General features: G+C 51.2%; 7 protein-coding genes across 7 annotated transcripts; 4 read left to right on the top strand and 3 right to left on the bottom strand.

Annotated features, from left to right (window-relative positions):
* Positions 1-1083: 1083 nt before the first annotated feature.
* On the top strand, positions 1084-2885 carry MIND_01193000 (uncharacterized protein; the record flags this gene model as incomplete). The annotated part of the gene is made up of 3 exons (XM_037368440.1): positions 1084-1293; positions 1349-1575; positions 1631-2885. 3 exons carry the CDS (start codon positions 1084-1086, stop codon positions 2883-2885), a joined length of 1692 nt encoding a protein of 563 aa, XP_037215366.1.
* A 440-nt stretch (positions 2886-3325) lies between these two features.
* Positions 3326-4782, top strand: MIND_01192900 (Cell wall glycosyl hydrolase; the record flags this gene model as incomplete). Its single annotated transcript, XM_037368439.1, has 7 exons — positions 3326-3490; positions 3540-3652; positions 3697-3872; positions 3914-3997; positions 4041-4124; positions 4172-4644; positions 4696-4782. 7 exons carry the CDS (start codon positions 3326-3328, stop codon positions 4780-4782), a joined length of 1182 nt encoding a protein of 393 aa, XP_037215365.1.
* A 3346-nt stretch (positions 4783-8128) lies between these two features.
* Positions 8129-10307, bottom strand: MIND_01192700 (WD-REPEATS-REGION domain-containing protein; the record flags this gene model as incomplete). The annotated part of the gene is made up of 5 exons (XM_037368438.1): positions 9764-10307; positions 8760-9705; positions 8563-8710; positions 8252-8517; positions 8129-8204 (listed from the first exon to the last, which is right to left on the bottom strand). Exons 1-5 carry the CDS (start codon positions 10257-10259, stop codon positions 8129-8131), a joined length of 1932 nt encoding a protein of 643 aa, XP_037215364.1. The 5' UTR covers positions 10260-10307.
* Positions 10308-10857: 550 nt separating this feature from the next.
* Positions 10858-11528, top strand: MIND_01192600 (uncharacterized protein; the record flags this gene model as incomplete). The annotated part of the gene is made up of 2 exons (XM_037368437.1): positions 10858-10927; positions 10975-11528. The coding sequence occupies 2 exons, from the start codon at positions 10858-10860 to the stop codon at positions 11526-11528; spliced, it is 624 nt and encodes a 207-aa protein (XP_037215363.1).
* Positions 11529-12191: 663 nt separating this feature from the next.
* MIND_01192500 (uncharacterized protein) lies at positions 12192-13189 on the top strand (the record flags this gene model as incomplete). The annotated part of the gene is made up of 2 exons (XM_037368436.1): positions 12192-12270; positions 12321-13189. The coding sequence occupies 2 exons, from the start codon at positions 12192-12194 to the stop codon at positions 13187-13189; spliced, it is 948 nt and encodes a 315-aa protein (XP_037215362.1).
* Positions 13190-13228: 39 nt separating this feature from the next.
* On the bottom strand, positions 13229-14221 carry MIND_01192400 (uncharacterized protein; the record flags this gene model as incomplete). The annotated part of the gene is made up of 2 exons (XM_037368435.1): positions 13229-13722; positions 13768-14221. 2 exons carry the CDS (start codon positions 14219-14221, stop codon positions 13229-13231), a joined length of 948 nt encoding a protein of 315 aa, XP_037215361.1.
* A 2368-nt stretch (positions 14222-16589) lies between these two features.
* MIND_01192300 (Serine-tRNA ligase) lies at positions 16590-18240 on the bottom strand (the record flags this gene model as incomplete). The annotated part of the gene is made up of 7 exons (XM_037368434.1): positions 16590-16694; positions 16746-16885; positions 16930-17359; positions 17406-17741; positions 17771-17932; positions 17969-18051; positions 18105-18240. 7 exons carry the CDS (start codon positions 18238-18240, stop codon positions 16590-16592), a joined length of 1392 nt encoding a protein of 463 aa, XP_037215360.1.
* Between the last annotated feature and the right edge of the window lie 233 nt (positions 18241-18473).

Below are 18473 nucleotides of genomic sequence, written 5' to 3'. Positions count from 1 at the left end.
CCCAATTTCGAGCTTGAACCTCCGGCATTGTACCACAGCTCCCATCCGTCAACCGGCTCGGACCCATCCAAAGTCCAGGAAAGGGAAACTTGCTGACCGAGCGCGAAAGGGCCGCCAACAGGATCGAAGACGAGGGCAGACGCGTGCTGAGTAAAGAAGAATAAGAATAGAAAGAGAATCCCTAGGCTAAAAGATGAGATGGGTATAGAGAGCGACGAGCGGAACATACTGATGAGAGATGCGAAAATACATGAAAAGGAAAAGAAAGTCCACCCGGTGAGCGGCGGTGAACAGAAGGCCCAGCCTATCTGGGCTCGGATTCCGCGAGTAACAAAGGCAGATTCAACGAGTGGGATATGCAGTCCGAAGCCATTCAGTATATGTAGGTTTTTGCCGACCGTCGCTTCGGGTTGTTGTTATGCTGATGGCGATGATGCAGTGCCTCCCATTGGGCCATTGGTCGACGTGTGGTTATGTGAGTGTGATGCCGCGTAACCCCGACAAGAGGAGGTGACGGGACGCGTTTCGTTGTTCCCTGTTGTTCCGCTGCACGGGCTTGCCTAGCAGCAACTTAAAATTCGGGTGGCGACGGCCGATCCGCTGGTTTTTGTAACCTTCTGAAGAGTCCTTTGGAGGCATCTCGTCCATGGTTTCCTGCTTGCCCAGGCACGCTTGATGAACTGCTAATCCTCCTTCATTAACCTGCATTTAGACTGCGGGCGGTATCAGAGCAAGTGGCCCAAGGTGGCCCAGTGTGTTTGATCTTCGCCGAGGTCCTTATCGAGCCTCCACGATCCGGGACCAAGTTAACAAGCAGCATTCTGTTAAACAGTTCATTGTTTCATGGTCCTCTCAAGCCTGAGTCCTGCCATGGCTTGAGAATGTTGAGCCATAGGTGCGATCACATCCGAGCCCAAGCCGCAAATCGGAGTTCCGTGTAGGTTGCGGAGAAAGATACCCGAAGCATGTCGGGTTGGAACTCTGGCTGAGTAGCATGAGAGTTGTGAGCAAGTTTCAAGATTCGGGCAAGATTCGGGTCAACACATTGATAGCACGTGATCGGCAACTTTCTCCTTTTAGATCATGACGACGACCGCACAACTAGATTGTTTTCGTTCTACTCTCCACTCTATCTACACATCTATCTCGGACTTTCGTTTTACCCCCTCCCAACCACACATACTAGACTCCTCAACCGATGCGCTCCTCGATGCAGAGCAATCCGGTGAGCTGCTACCTGGTCTCAAGCAACTCAGGGACTCGGTTAAAATCGACCTTGATGCGCTCGAGCGGGTTGGCTTTCAGCTCACCCTTCATCCATGTCGCTCATTTTCTCCTCTTCCAGTAGTTTCTGGAACATCCCTCACGCGAAAGCTTGCCTCCACTCTCCACAAATGCACCATACTTGATCGCTGTGTGGAATGAAATCACACGCGCTCCGCCACCTCTGGTGTCTGTCATGAAGGCTTTTGCCGGCCTGCCCTCAGCGCTTGACAAGAAATCGAAGACTACACCCAACCTGGTGAAGGTCGATGTGGTGGCCGACGGAGGTTGTCGCTGGATTCGTGTGAATACGTGTGTCTACTCGATGTCTCTGATGTGAATAGCAGGACTCACCAGGCTGCGGCAGAATTAAAAATTCTCGTATACTCTTCGAGTTTTGTGAAATGGACTCGTACCTCACGGATTCCGACTCTGAAGACGATCAAACCCCTTCCCTTGCGCAAACAGAATTCGATAACTCCATTATCCGAATGGCCCGTAGCCTTTTGGCAGCAGCCAACACAAACCTGATCGATTCCGCTCCGCCTTCCATCACTCTTTGTCTCACCCGGCTCGAGCCAGAAGGAAGCGACCCCCGGATAGCACAGACTGTTTCGGTCATACGCGACATGGGAATTGAGGTACTGCTAGGGGAACGAGATGCCGGTATTGTTCCTTCAATTGCGCCAACTCCAACCATCCACCTAAGCCCAACAATAAATGTCAATCTAGATCTTTCGGTGCTCATTGCCTTTGTCTCTGATCTTACGCATTCGCCACTCCCAACGTCTGTCGAAGAAGCTCAAGCCCGTTTCCTTACCCCGCGTCCATCGGAGAGGGAGAGTGAACCGACGGTGCAATCGAGAGCGTTAACCAATCAAATCATGCAGGAGATGCTGCAGGAAATGGGAAGAGGTGGCATGTTTCAGGAGTTGCACCATAGGCTGCAAGGGCCATTTAAGTTGTGGACGACCTCAGAAGCACGTGACCGATTTATTCGTATCGTTGCCAAGATTGGCGGTCCAGGCGAAAAGAAGCGCGCCGCTGTCCTGTTTGCCGCGCCAGAACTTACTCGAGAAGAGGCAGAGGAGAGGTTTTGGGAAGGCTCGCGTTTTCAGTGCGGGTTTATTCCTTGTTTGCCGATAAACGTCTATTCTGACGACACCATCTCGTCGCCTCCGAGTCTCAATCGTTCATCGTTCTTTGTGGCAATGGAGAAAACGTGTGTCGAAATTCTCGCACTAGGCCTGGCGCATCAGTCGTCTCCCCTAAATGCAGTGAAGAAGAAAACGAAGGCCGATGCGAAGTTCAGCAACAACGGATTCCTGCGTAATCCATCCAGCGAACGGGCCATTCCGACCAAGGCCAACGCGAAACTAACTGAACATACTGTGCACAGTATGTGGTGTGGAGCTCTCCGCGGATGGACTACGCTTACGGCTAACCGATCGAGTGTTAAAGCGCTTTTGCGGGAGTTGAGAGTATTACGACCAGGCTATGGTGGTGTGCCTGAGGGAGGACAGCAAGATGCTGTCGTTTGGATCGTCGATCCACGAAGTCTGGCAGAGAGTACGAGAGCGCGCGTTAACTTACAGGCAGGGAACACGCATCCGGCCTCGTGAGGCAGAGTTACTTATACATAATCGATTTGTTGTTGTTGTTACAGGGTAATAATGCAAGCAAAGATATTTGTTGTCTGGAGGAATGGTAACGCACCCTTCCTACATTGTGACGTCACGTGTTAGGTTCTCTCTTGTCCCCACCTGACCACAAACCGCGAAGAACGAACGGCCCGTCCGAAGGGAATACCCCAGCGCAACTGACCTGGTCAGCAGACGATTGATATGCGAGGCTAGCTTCATTATCGCGCTGTTCTGCCACAATTTTCCCGAGCCGCAGGGTATTCTGGAGAGCGGCCAAGCCCCAAGCCCGTCATACAAACGTTTGGCGACGGCTTTCGCGCGGCCCGCTGTAGAATGGTGTACGGGATACTCCGACCTCAAAATATGGGGGGTTTCAAGCTCGTCTCCTCTGAACAACGCCAACCTTGAGTTGAAGCACAATGATGCTTACCTTTGCGACTCCTTTACTCCTTGCTCTTACTGCCGCAGCACGTCCGTCGTCCTATGCCGTTTGGGGTGCCGACTCCGCGATTTCACGGGGCCAGGGAAATGGACTCTCCTCCGCTGGGGCCGCACAGGTGTCATATGAGCATGGCGAGTTTCAGGTATGCTTACTAGGAGTCGCGACAACTTTGCCGATGATAACTGTCTTAGTGGGCTCTCCGATTACTCCTCGACCGTACCGGTAACCAAACATACTACAATTACATCCTGAAAGGCGCCAACAACATCGTCTACGACAATGGCACTGTCCATGGAAGCTACACGTTGGTTTCAATCAAACAATGACTTTTCGCTGACTGATTCCCAGACTCACCGACTATGTACTGGATCCCATCCGAACGGGCCCGACTTTCCTGTACCTTTACGACAAGACCGGGCAGGCGAAATGGAAAACCGCCGCCAACACCTTCCGCAGCCAACTCAACAGCCACCCGCGCACCGCAGAGGGCCAGTTCTGGCATAAAAAAGTGTACTTCAACCAAGGTACCAATTCTCTTGACGCGATTTCGTCCTCACATTGTCAGGATGGTTGGACGGTATCTATATGGGCGATGTTTTCTATACAGCTTATACCGCAAAGTTTGACGCACGGAACGCAACGGCCTGGGGTGAGAAACTCCAGAAATCCTCCTAATCTACTAACAGGCGTAGCCGATATAACCGCGCAATTCCAACTGATGTTTGATAACACCAAGCAGCTGCCGACCGCGCCAAACAACACCAACCTGCTCTACCGTAGGTGCTCAAAAGCTTTCTCAAACAACGCTGAATCGCTGCAACAGACGGATACGACTACAGTCATACCGCAGTCTGGGCCAACGCGGACCGTGGTCATTCTCCTGAAGTTTGGGACCGCGCGCTGGGTTGGTACATGATGGCCCTCGTCGACACTATCGAGCTGGCCCCACCAAGCTCCGGCGCACTCAGAACAACTCTCCTCAAAATCCTCCAAACTCTCGCGCCTCCTCTTCGTGACGCGGCAGACCCCAAAACCGGTGTCTGGTGGCTGGTCATGACGCAGCCGGGTCGCGCAGGCAACTACTTTGAGAGCTCTGGCTCGATGATGTTTGTCTATTCCTTGCTCAAGGCAGTGCGGCTCGGATACGTGCCCGATAAAGACGGGAGCATCGTCAAAGCAGCGAAGAAGGCATACAACTACGCCACCGCGAACTGGGTCATCGACAATGGGGACGGGACGATGGGGTGGAACAACACGGTGGTCGTGGGCAGCTTAAATATGGCCGGCGACTACAACGTGAGTTTGGTTCATTCTATCTTGTTTTCGTCTGCTGAGCCATTTGGACAGTACTACATCAGTCAGGCAATCACTTTGAACGACCTAAAAGGGCTTTCAGCGTTCATTCTGGCCAGTCTCGAGTACGAGTTGTTATAATCTTGCAGTTGGCCTCTCCAGAATACTAGCAATAACCTGCGCAAACTGTTGTGGATGCGTTTGTGCAGCCTGGAATTGTTTAAAAATGGAATTATTGGTTGAAAAGCTCACTAAATGTCCAGCACCGGCGATACGTGTAAGCGATGCGAGATTTTTTTCTCCTCCAACGCCTCTCTCCAGAAACTTGTCCTTGACGGGTCGCGGACTATTGAGTCGTGAGCAAGTATCTGAAGAAGAAAGAGACACTTAACATATAGTCGTCAATCGCGCCGTAGACCAGATGTGTTGGAACCCGTTTGACAATGTCTTTCATCATGCGGTAAACCACGCCGCTTCCATGGGTATCCCGATAAGTTGCTGTCTCTTGTGCTCGGGTGCATCTCAACGTTACACCCTCTTTGTCGGGGTATTCTAATGATGGCAGTGGGCGCAATCCATGGTCCTATAAGAAGTTCCAGTCTGAGTATGGAATAAGATAACACTGACCACAAAACTACGCAACACACGTTCATCCCAGGTTTTCCAGGGCTGGCGCGACTTGAACTGCTCATAGGCAGCCTCTCGCGACACCCATATATCCCGCCTGGTCTCAGAACCGCCCACGAGGAAGTCCCTCATGCGTCCTGTGTCTTCTGGTCGGAGACACATCAGCTCGAGGAGGATCAAGAGGGCAGGCTTGAGTGGGGGCTGATAGGTCAGCGCCAGGACTCTGTTTGTCTCGATCGTAAGGAGAAAAAGGTCAGATTTATTGCACGTACTGCGAGACAGCAGAAAAGGAATGGCCGATAAGGACCAATCGACGCGTTGAGAAGTCAACATCGACGCCGGTGCCGAGGCCAGTCAATAACGCGTGAATTCCGCGTCCATATTCCTGCCAACCGACTACACCGCACCAATTCAATCAGTCTTCTTGACGTGAAGTGGAAAGACAACTGACAAATTGGCTCGTAACCCCACCGCAAATCCTTTTCGTTCAAGTCCGCTGCCTCGCCGCAGTTCGGGCAGTCTACCGACCACACATCGCGTATCCTGAGGCCTTTTGCTCCGAGAGCGTAGAGGTCTTCAATGGTAGGCTCGTATTGTTCCTTGTGAAACCCAGTTGCATGCGCAAATACCAGCGTAAACGCGTCCGGGTCATCAAGGCTGGGGGACGATGGATCCCAATACCGCTTGACGGAAAGTAAAAGCGGAAAATCTGGCGCAGCGTCGAAGATGTAGCTCTGGGAGGCAAGAATAGTCATTGCCGGAAAGAAGAGAAACCGGTAGATAGGTGTCAAAGTTCATCATGTTACATAAGCATGTCAATAGATAATTACTCAGAAAGGTATCTACAAGTGTCAGAGAGGAAATATCCAGCGATGAGTTCGAGGTCCAGAAGCCTTTCCACGCAGGCCTTTTGATCATTTATGCGGCCATGAGTGATCTATTCTAGCCCTGTGAGTCGCATGATGACGCCGTCTACTTCCTTCAGTGTAAACATTGATGGAGTTGAACTCGAAATACGCTTCCACTAGTGCGCTGGGATTTTTGTCGACGAAATCTAGTCTTGTGTTAGTAGGAAGTAGTAGCGAAACGATTCGACCAACTGTCGCAGGTCCCCGGGCATCCCGATGTTGGGTAAACAGATCCGGCCCAGTCACCACCTGGAAGATAATACGGTTGAGCAACTTCGAAGCATGATGACAGACTGGACACGAACATAAGGTAAGATTGATGATGATGTTGTGGGGGGAGAAAAATTTCGGAATATTGCAGCTTGTGGAGGGAAAGTTGGCAGTGGGTGTTCCCTATTGGATCGGTTAGACGGGAACAACATCATTTGAAGCAAAAGGTATACCCAGGTAGATGTATCCACGCTTGAGCCGCCTTGGGCAACGTCAGTAGGGACCTTGGCATTTCCAGCGGACCTCGGCCAGAACCACACCTTTCCTTATGATCAGCGCTGAATTTGAGAACTATTGAATAAGGTTACCTTGATGAATGTGTTCGTTCTTTCGACTGCATACCAACCGCCACCATTGGCGTTAAATTTGGGGCCATAACTGGCCGGGAGGTCCTCATTTACCCCGCAGCCGACGTTGTTGTTTTCAGGCGTTTCCGAGTCGCAGTTTAGGTTAAGACTTGTCCTATTGGTCGGTTAGCTGCCGGAAATCCCGTATATACAGTTCCGCACCCGGTTTGGTCTCGAGATGCGGGCATTGTGCAACCTGGAGTTGTGTGCAGCGTGATTTCATTGGAAGCTTGGTCGTTGACACCCTGATGAAATTGAGGCCTCGATAAGATAATCTAGAGACACAACGTCACCTCAACAATGTCTATTTCGCCCTGAAGAGCGTCATTAGAAGCCCAAGAACCAATGCAAAGAAGCATACTTACGCCTTTCGGCCAGTTGTCCTCGTCAGTTTCCCAAACGGCTGGCCATGTTCTTCCAAACATATGAGTGACTGCTAGTGGGTACACTTGCAATCAAACACAACGTACCCGCAGCCTTGAGGCATATGCTGAATATCGAAGACGGCAACATGGGTGGTGTATGTCCTGGTTGTTCTGATGCGAACCGAGTTCCTTCCCACGTGACTACCGTCACTGATCACTGTTGTGGCATCTGCACGAAGGACAAACTTGTCCGCTGAGGCGAATGTTAGGTTCTGAGCCTCCGCCGTGGCTCTATCGACATAGTTACTACAATGTGTCAGTAATCGCAAATGAATAGACCGAACAAATAGGTACACTCTGCCATGTGTAGGCTCGTCAATGGCTTCGAATTCAAATGCTTTGTAGAAGTCAGTTCCAACGATCTTCTGAGTGCGCGAATAGGTCCCAGCGAGAACCGGTATGACAGCAGAGGCAAACGAGAAGAGCCCAAAGGATTGTTTCATGCGCATGGGCTGAAGGCTGGGTCTTCTTCGAAACTCGAAGCTCTTGCATGAATATATACTAAGCCTTATCTCAGCTGAACATCATTTGAAGTAAGAGGTATACCCAAGCACTAGATGTTTCCGCGTTTGGAGCCACAATGAGATGTTGAAATAATCCCTGGTTACAAACAGTTACCATTGGATAAGTTGGATTGAAAATCCCTGGAACTAAACACCGGTTTGCGTCGGGGGTCATTTCAATCCATGAACCTGTTTTCCAATGCTCGAATTTCTAGGCAGGGGTGCTTATCTTATCATCTTGTCTGGATTTCAGGAACCGCTACATAGAAGGAAAATGGCTAATGTACAGTCTTGTCTGGGTTATAAGCTATTTACACGATGGTCCAAGGAGGGTATGCAAGTATATGCGCGAATGGTAGTACATACCGCCGAGTCGGCTTGTATAAAGATAAGTTAAAAGCAAAACGTCAAACGAAGAGCGCCGGATTGACGCCTAAACCAAGCGAAAAGTCGAGAACGACAATTTTGCGGTCGTGAGAAGTGCTGCAACAAGTTGATAACCAAGTCATCGAAGTAACTGCCAAACCTACCTCACAATCCGTCTTGAATCAAACTTGACATCAAAAATATGGCTCGTATGACTGTCTCGCACGACTCTGATAGCTCGGCCAGTCCCAAGATCCCAAACTCGCACGCTGCGGTCATAGCTGACACTGACCAGACGGCCATTCTGAGGGTCACAAGACAGTGCTCGAACCAAGCCTTCGTGGCCAACAAGAGTACGTAGACATGCTCCACTCGAAGCACTCCAGATCTTAATCTTGCAGTCATTTGAACCAGAGATTATCAGGTCACCCTAAGGATATTAATATGACAAGTTGACCCCAGAGAGAGACCTCACCTTGAACTCGATGCATGCTAACCCACGATCATGACCCTCAAATGTGCGAACTCGTTCCCCGCTAGCAATGTCCCATAGAATCATTTTGCCATCCCCGCTTGCACTGACGATACGACCATCGTGCTGTGAGCTCTCTTCAGAGTAAGCACTTTTGCTGATAAGTAAGAACTGATGATCATAAAAACAAATGAACGCACCCGCTTTGCAACCCCACAGCGTTGACCGGACCCTCATGTCCGCGAAGGGTGCGATGCAGATCCAGGCTTTCCCTCGACCAGACCCGAATAGCAGCATCCTTCGCACAACTGACGATCCACTTTTGGTCGATCCTCAAGTCAAGGACGCCTCCGCCATGGCCACGCAACACCGCCCTAACCTCGCCGAAGACTTGAGCATCTTCGCCACCATGTTCTGTCCATAGGTCCCAAACACATACATTGCAGTCAGAGCTGCCAGTTACGAGGAACCCTCGGAGCCCACCAGTAGCCGGATGTGTCTCCTCAAGCTCGAATTTGAGACAGAGAACACTGCCCTTGTGTTGACCCTTAAAAGTACCAAGAAGACGACCCGAAGTAAGCGACCATACTTTGACACTGCGGTCGCGGGAGCCAGTGATGATGTGTGTGCGAGAGAACTCGAGACAGTAGACACTATCTGTGTGACCCGCAAGCGCCATTGGCCGCGGACTCCATTGCTCGTCGTGTAAGCCTTCCCACCGACGATCAAGCTCCAATCGGGCCCGATATAACCTGGAAAAGTCCAGTGCGAGAGGAGCGGGAAAGACAGACTCTCCAGGTGGTAATGCGGGCAATTTCTTCATCCGAATATCGGGCATTGTGCTATTCCGCCGCGAAGGGGTTGGAGGAGGTGTATATGGAGATAATGATGGTGAAAGAGTTGGAGGAGTGCCCCATCTGGCAGTATAAAGAGACCGCCACACAGAGTTGTCGTTCGCAAAACGGGCCCACTTGCGTGAGACACTGCGACAAGCGAGTAGACTTGTAAGAGCCGAGTTGGCCTGGATGACATGATCTGGAATGTCCGCAAGGACAGTGGATGCAGGAGAATGAGGGTCAGGCCGTGTTGGCGCAAGGAGGGAAAGAGTGTGAAGTGCAAGCTCGGGCGGGAGTAAAGAGAGGATGTCTGTCACGATATGCATCAGTCTCAGTGGTTATTCAAGTAAAGGTTATGCTCTAATTACCGATTCCAGTTACGGCTCTGACTGGCGGACAGAAAAAACAAGCTTCGTCGTCGATAAGCTCGCCTTCTTCACCATCGAGAGGTGGTAATTGGGAGTAGTCGATCGGTTTCGAGGTCCAAATAGAGCTGCTGCTAGAAGAGTAAGAGAAAGGCGAGGGCCTTCGTGGGGGCGAAGTCGAAAGAACATCCCAAAGGCGAGGAAGGATGGAACGGAATGGCGAGCGTCTGAATGACCATTCTTCGTCACTATCTTCATGCTGAATAACTTCGAAGCCGTGATCTGGGGAAGGGGGACGTGTGACCGTGTCTGAGTGAGGTACAGTTGTGTTCTCTCCGTCTACGAGGTCAACAAGGTCGGTTGTGGTGACGAATGGAGACCCGAGGACTGAGGACAGCAGGTGGCTGAAGCGGGCGGAGGAAGGAGTTGCAGGAGACCCTCGACCACGACGCTGTAGTCTGTGCGGCGTCGGAGTCGAGGGTGGTGTGTGGAACGACATGGTCGTCCAAGGGAGGGTTGAGACGTTGTGACTTTTGTGACCAATCCTTGTTCTTCTCCTCCAATCCATCCATTCATCGTTCTTTCACCGCTTGTTACTTCATTTATCGAGAACAAAAGGACTATGCACGGTGCTGAATCGGTCTGCAGGACGCAACAACCTCGTGCATTCTCGTTGCGATGTTGTCGTGTTTCTTCCGTTTCAATGCTAGGATCTTGGCTCGCAGCTAAGCGCTCGCTCGCCCAAAGCAGCCTATTACTGCCATTGACTCATCCGTAACGGCCACGAGTCGGTCTTCCCTGTGGGAGTCGCAGAAACCGAATCTACCGTAAAGATTATTCGGTTTCTTTGGATAGAAATCCCTTTCTTTTTACATTAGCTATCTTTTCCTTATCTATTCTTTTTGCTCTACACCTCCGTACTCGATCTTTGTATTTCTTACAACCTGAATGCCACCTTCGACAACATCCTCAGTTCATGTCGAGTCCTCGACAGACGTCCAGATTGACACGTGGTCTTGGAGCATTTGCCAGTGACCCCAACCATCTTCAAATTGCAAAAGGCCTCCTTTCGCTGCTCCTCGCCTCTCTTACCGGTCATGTTCAGCCTCCTTCGTCGGTTCTCTGGCTCGGTCATTCCACGACCTGATCGTCCTTGGGACGAAGATGGTGCGTGTCAGTTTACCTCTCACCAAATCCTTTCTCAATAACCACAGCCACCTCCAATGCCCCTCAGGTTGGAAAGAAGCGCCGAATTGTGGATGACGACCTTGACGAGGAGGAGCAAGCGCGCCAGAAAAAGGCTCGCGGCGAAACGACCAGCAATGGGGTCGATACTCCCGCCACAACTGACGGTACACCGGTTCCGGAGACGAAAGATGTGAAAGAGGTCACTCAGGGTGTTGAAGAGGTCGAACTCGACGACAAACCCAAGCCTGAAAGTGTGCCCCTTCCTGAGGAGAAAGATGGGGAACTTGACGCGGATCATTTATCCACCGCCTCCACTCCCCCTCCCGCTACCGTCGACCAAGAAAACGCGTCGGCAGAGTCACCAGCTCCCGTTGTGGATGACGATGGCGACCTTGATGCACCCACTTCTCATGAACCACAAGACGCGTCTCCTGCAGTCGTTGACGAGCCACAGTCCAAGCCAAAGGCTACGAAACCTCGTTCAAGTGCCAAATCCAAGGCAAAGACCAGGCCTGCTCCCAAAGAAGCCGAAGACCCCGTCGAAGCGGTTTCGGACGAGGTACCAACAAGTGATGCGTGAATTATTGTCTATTTCGGTGGAGGATGGAGGATATACCTCGGAAAGCTTCTACTTTTCCGCTTGATTTACTTATTGCTCTGCTCTTGTTTACTTACGACTACCACCCAGTGTATCCCTCCCATCGCTACTCCCTTGTACACGAAACGTTAATGCTTGTTGGATCTAATTTGTTGAGCGTGTTTACCCATTTCTTGCTAAACACTTTTGCCAGTGGTTGCTAGTCAACGTGCAAAGTCTCGTACTTCGACGACCACTCAACAGGCGAGTCCAACTCGCTCATGGCCTTCCAACGTGGAATTATCGTATCTGTATATGTATGACACCGAGCCTTGTTCGAAACTTCTTAATTGGCTCTTACACAACCGCCACGTTGTCTTCGACGGCCACGTTCAAACCCAATCCATTCAGGTCTAGGACCTGCTGCTACACCCTCGAATAATGATGGCTTTTTGTGAATAGGCGCCCACAACTTGCAACCAATCAAGTTTTTTCCGGGAATCAAATTGGGACCCACACACCGGCCATCGATTATGTAGTGTGGCGTTGTTGTTCTTGTTCTCGACCACTTTTTTGGGACAACATGCGCTGTTATAAGCTGTCTGGGGCTTATTCTAACGGTTTCCATCGATCCACGACTTTCCCTGCCTCACTGAGCGCTCCAAAATGAACGACCCGCAACGCCGCAGACGCCTGCCGACCCCCCATTCCGTCAGATATACTAGATACGCGGACTTTCCTTTTGGTGCGCTTGAAAAGCATGTTCTCTTACGTCTGATTTTGATGCTTTTATAGTACCACCAGTTCGGGCTCCGCTCGAACCCACAACACCATCTCCATACCTCGTCAACATGCCCAGTCGCCCACTGCCAGGCATCTCACTTAGTGCTCCCTCTGCGCTGGGATGGCGAGAGCATGTTCTGGGGCACCACCATGACCAACCGACTCCAGCAACGACACCAGTCTGGCCAACAACTCCCATGACTCCTCTCGATTCAGGCCATGTCACCCTCCCAGCCGAAACCAACGCTTGGGTTCCCGGCACATTCCCGCCCCAACCCTTTGGCACACCAGTACCTCTTCACGTCCACCCAAACCTCATTCTCAATCCAATGAACCCGACTCTTCCGGTGCTTCAGTGGGATCTGTTGCATGCGCCTGAACAAGCGCGACTTTTTACGGGCCGGGGAATCTTCAAGAAGTTAGGGAAATCCATCAGCGAAGCCGTTGTCTTTCCGGATGCATCGACAGTTTGGGTGTGTGCCGACCCAGAAAGTAGTGCGGGAAGTGCTGCGATTCTTGGCTACTGGATGGAGGTCTGGGGCCCCATTATCATCGAAAAAGCCTCGGGTTCAGTCAAAATCCTCGAGCTCCTCGATGCGGTCCGCGATTACTTCCAGGCCCCGTTGACCAACGCCGACATTACCCTCATCCGCCAATCTTCTTCCCCGATTAACCCGAAACCGCTTGTCACACTCAAAACTGCTGCATATCGGCGGGCAGATGACGCATACGAGCTAAGGGACATCTCAACGCGCTCATTTAGAAGGATAGATGTGCTTGGTATGTTTCGCCAATGGGGAGGGGTCCGTCCAATGGTGTTCCAAGACGGGAGCTGGCGATTGTTCTTGACGTTGTTGCCGTATGCCGTGCCCAGAAGGTGACGGGCTATCGTGTTCTGTCCATAAAGAAAAAAATTATATTCACAACTTCTTCAAAATAGCTGCTGAGAAATCCGCAAAGAAGGCCTTCTGGTCAACCGGCGATGCCCAGTCCTTGGTCCCCCCACCAAAGAATGTCTCCATTTGCATTCCCCTAATCCGTCCCTTGTCGCTGTCCCGAATAACAAGATTCGTTGCGTTGATGACACTCTTGCCACCCACAAAGATTTCGATGGCGCCATCCGACTTGCCCACAGTGTTCAGCTTAACGCGTTCGCTGACTGTAGTCCATTGACCCGGAGTGAACTTGAACGCGCCACGCGAAATCGAGTTGCCGAATTTGGCGTTACAGTGCGAGTTGGGGATGTCGCACATCTTTTTGTTGGCTGCGAATTGCGGGCCAAAGGATGGGTCGGGGATGTATGTGTAAAGCTCGCCAGCCCCATCAGCGCGGAACATCAACCTAGCGGAGAAGCAGCTTGTGTCTCTGCGACCGCCCGAGCAGCCGAGCGCAGTCTTGGGATCGTCTCCCCCGTCTTCATCTTTTTGTTAGATGGAAAGGTAAGCAGAATGTCACTCACACAGTCCGGGAAGTTTCCCGCCCTTGTTAAACTGGAATCCCTTCGGAAACATGATCGAGTAGCCAAACAAGGCTTCGCGTGCAGTGGTCAAATCGACTTTGTCCGGTCCTGGCGCGTAGAAGGAGAAGCCCCCGCGGGGCTGGTGAGAGGGATTGAATGAGCCCTTTGGGTATGTCGCTTGCATCGCAAGCGTCCCGTCTGGGGCTTTTGTCACTGGGTGGGTAACTCCGCTCATGATGTTGAACGACTTGAGCGTCGCGTCGGATAGGGGGAGTGCACCGGGTGCCCCAGCCAGCGTCGTCCACGACGCAAGGGCTTTTGAGCTCGGAAGAAGCTCTTTGATGGTGGGCGCATTAGTGCCAGTCGATTTGCTAGTCTTGACAGCAGCGGGCAAAGCAATAACCGAGCTTGTCGTCGCGGATAAAAGCAGAAGGGAAGCAAGAATTAAAACCATGGCGAAGAAAGGGAAGAGTAAACGGAAGAAAGAAGAAGAAGAAAGCGAACGTATGTGGGCAACCCGGCAGAGGGATCCGGCGCACCACATCGTGCTTATAAGGGAAAAAAACGGCGCAAGTACTTACCGTTTGACATTCCATCATTTGGTGTTGCGACCGAAGAGCTTGGCTAGATTTTGAATCTGCTCAGATTACTTACGACTCGTTACCTTAGATAAGCTCAAGCGTATTCCACATATCATGGCAATCGCACCGCGTCGACACCTGGCTTGAGTGTCTGGTAGCGGTATAGCAGCTAAAGATGTACCGTTAAGTCGAAAAGCATCCGGGGACCGGCGCACATCACAGTTGGCGATCGTGTCAAAACCAAACTATGCAGTGCCGCCAAGCCCGAAAAGTGGTCTTTCTTGGACAATGACGACCAACAACAACTCGACACCAATTCTTACCTCAATAAATGAATCGTCCCGGTCAGCGAAGCTGTTCTACCCTCGCTTCCAAGTTGTCCATAGTCGTTGGTGGGTTATGTAGGTAGTCAACTAAAGACCGGACTTGACACCCCTACGCATACGATTACGATGATCAGACCAACGCAATATAATCAAAGCGCCAACTTCAAGTACGGTCAATTTCTGTGAGCTTTGCAAGCTGTTCACGCTTTGAACCTTTGGACAGGACCGGCCGGGAAAGGTAGTGTTATAAAGGTTTCTCTATTTCAGTGAAAGTATCCCCCGCCTGACACCACACTAACAAGTTGAAGGTACTTCGATTTCTTCATGCTATCAGCCATGGATATGCATTGAGATCAACCCTTTAGAATGACCCAACCTGAGCAATACCCGCCTACGTCTTTTGGCTCCCGTTATCGGAAAGATTCCAGTACCTCTTGGAATTCTAGGTCCACATCTCGTAGTCGGACTTCCTCGACCCACCGCTCGCATTATGCCACCCCCACGGCCCCGTTGCCACCCAACAACAATAACTTTTTGCACCCATATACGGCAAGCTCTGGCTCCCGTAGTCGCACGAGTTCGAGCACAACGCTCGTGGATCCGTCTAACGACGCCAAAAACCCTCCGTCGACGAAAAAAGGCCCGTTCTGGCGTCTCTTCAAGGCCAAGAAGGAGATCGATCCAGATACTTCCTCCATCGAAACCGAAAAGACGCTGAAGCGTCGCTCCCGGTCCGTGGGGTCGTTTGACGTCCACCCGAGCCTGTATCATTCACGCTACGCCCCAGCAAATGTCTATGGGAATGGCGGTGCCAGCCGATCCACAAATGTTCTCTCCCCCACCTCGAACAATGGACGACTTCCCCGAGGGTGTGCCCCCGGAGTAGCCGCGCGACAAGGGGCCCACAGAGAAAGCACCGACATTCCAAAAGACTACAACCACCCTTGGTTTTATCGCAACGCGCAGGATGCCACGGAGGCGGAAGAACGTTGTGCAAAAGAGGCAGCGCGACAACAGGCGCGAAATGCAGCGAAGATGCAGACTGAGCGGATTAACGCCCTGCCTCCCGATGACGTCGAATTCAAGCGGAAGGGACCCAAGTACTTCGAGCGGATGTTCCGCTATGAGCTGGTGACTCCAGTGTACGATAGACCATGGTATCCTGAGGGAGAAAAGCAGCAGGTATGATGTCGATAGAGTTGGAATAGAAGAATATGAAAATGTGCGGGATCAGCTTCTGTTGTGCAACAACTACAGTTAGATGCGTGAGTTGAAGGAACTGCTCGCCACTCACCAAGCTGATTATGTGCCCTCGACTCTCGAGTAATATGCGGTAATATGGGCTTTGCAGTTACAGCACATGCCTAGTCAGCTGATGAAGAGGGGGTTCACAAAAAAGAAATTAGACAGCTTGTGGTACTGGCGGAGGAGCCTAGGACCGCTTAAGGAATGCTCAAGGGAAGTTTTGAGGTTGTTGGCTCTTGTAAGAAGTATTGTGCTTACGTAACCACACCACATATGTTTCCGAGTTGCCGCAATGTGGGTGATGTTAACGACAGCCATGTGATACGCCAGCAATTGCACAGTCCGTTTCCCTTACACTCTGGAGGCGTACAACAACCCCCAAAATTTGTGGCTCTTTGCGTCAGTGCCAATTATTATGCGATCTTGGCATTTCCAACTCAATGTTTTGCAGTGAGGAGACATTTTTTTTTTGTGGCACGTTTGCCAGTATAATGGCGTAAATTGCAGAATGGTTGCTTTTGTCTTTTGTTGCACCGGAATTCACGATGCCCTTTCATTGAACGATATGGAGAAGAGTAACCTCTGATATCCAGCTGTGCTCCATAGGTTACAAACACTTGGTCAAGTTTTCTACGTAGCCATACAACAATGATAAGAATACTTACACCAACTAACTCTGCTTTTTCTGCTGCATGCCCTTCGGCAGCTCCTTCACAAATGGCAAAAAGTCGCGACCACGCATATACGGCCGAAGAACTTCCGGAATCACCAAACCCTACGCGTCGTGGGATCAATTAGCGGGAAAAGCCAGTAATGAGCCACGAACCTCGGTTGTTTGGTAGTTTTCGACGAGACAGCACAGCGCTCGCTCGGTGGCACAAAGCGTCCCGTTAAGCATATGGACGTAGACTTTGCGTGCCTGGTCTTTGGTCTTGACCCCACACCTGACCTCTAGTCTTCGACTCTCTGGAATGATGTCAAGAAAGCCAATGGGCAGAAGCGACACGCACGGTAATCGGTGCAGTTGGAGCACGAAACAAGCTCTTTATGTGCACGCTGGAAAGGGAACCACGCTTCCAAGTCGTATTTTTGTGCCGCAGCGAGATTCAGGGTGCCAGAAACGATCGCAACAACGCGATACCGCAATCCCAGGCTCTGGTAGAACGCCTCGCTATTGGCGATCATATTGTCGAATGCCTCCCAGCTTTTGCTGGGGTCCGTGATGAGGAACTGCTCGATCTTCTCAAACTGGTGGACACGGAAAATGCCCCACATGTCTCGCCCCGCAGAGCCCGCCTCTTTCCTGAAGCACGTGGAGTAGCCCGCATATTTTATCGGGAGTTGGACCTCGGGTTGCTCGAACCACTCTTCCGAATGGAAGGCAGAGATGGGTTGCTCAGAAGTGGCGATCAGATACTTCTCGTCGTCCGAGGCAATGACCTAACAGGGAATCAGCGAAGGATCTTGCATTTTGCGAGTTTTGCACCTTATAAAGCTCCTCGTCAAACTGATCCAGCTGCGCTGTCTTTGCCATCTGGTCTTTGTTCATCATAAACGGTGGCTGTATCTTCTTGTAGCCTCTGTCCCGCAGAAAGTCGAGTCCATAGGCGATCAGGGCATGATTCAGGTCAATGCCATCGTTTGTCAAGAAATAACCACGGTGGCCAGCGATTTTTGCGCCGCGATCGAGGTCCATCGCATCTAATCGGAGGAGAACTTCGTGGTGGGGCATAATGTCTGTTCGGACTGGAGGCTCAGCCTCTTCTTGTGCTGGATGCCATGTACGGAGTGTAACATTGTCGTCCTTGTCGAAAGAATTGGCCTAAGCTGAATAAAATGAAAAATACTCACTTCAGTTTGGCTGACGGGTACATCCTTGCCAACGATATTCCCAATCGTGCTCGCCTTCTGTCTCATTGTCGCCTCATGCTCCTTCGAGGCCTTCCGCAGTGTCTCCACCTTAGCATCGAGCTCTTTCTTTGACGCCAGCAAGTCATCAGCATTCTCCTTCGCCTCCACAGACAGTCAGCATTTTTCGCATAGATTAACCACACCACCAGCCTTTTTCTTTAGCCCAATCTGCTTTTGTACCGCGTTCACCTCCTTCGCCACATTGTTGGCCTCGAAGTCCACTGTTTTGGCGCTCGTCAGCACTGTCACTCGCGCACCGAACGACGCGATGCACTCTTCACCCAATCCTGATACATCTGCACAACCTCATCCACCAGCTCGACAGAGTGTCCACGTTTCCGCTGAGATTCACGGATCTCCTCGGAATTCCCCCCCTTCGTGTCGATAAACTGCAGGATATCAAGCGTCATGGTGGGGATGGTGAAGTGCGATCGACTTTTTGAAGTATGCGTGACGTAATCACTGGTCGTCAAAACGAGTCATTCCACTTGAGTCGAGTTAAGAAGCAGTTCTTCGAAACAGGTTCAATTAAGCTACGTGTGCTTGTACAGTCTTTTGTGGGGGGTAGTACAGTCTTTTGTGGGAAAGAGGCTGAGCATATGCATGGACCAACACAAAGACCCAAAACATGCAAAAGTAATGG

This window comes from Mycena indigotica (assembly GCF_014461135.1).
Source record: "Mycena indigotica strain 171206Taipei chromosome Unknown Mind.scaff0011, whole genome shotgun sequence".
In the NCBI taxonomy this organism is placed as follows: Eukaryota; Fungi; Basidiomycota; class Agaricomycetes; order Agaricales; family Mycenaceae; genus Mycena; species Mycena indigotica.
The sequence above is the reverse complement of the archived record's forward strand: the minus strand, read 5'-3'. Positions and strand labels throughout refer to the sequence as shown.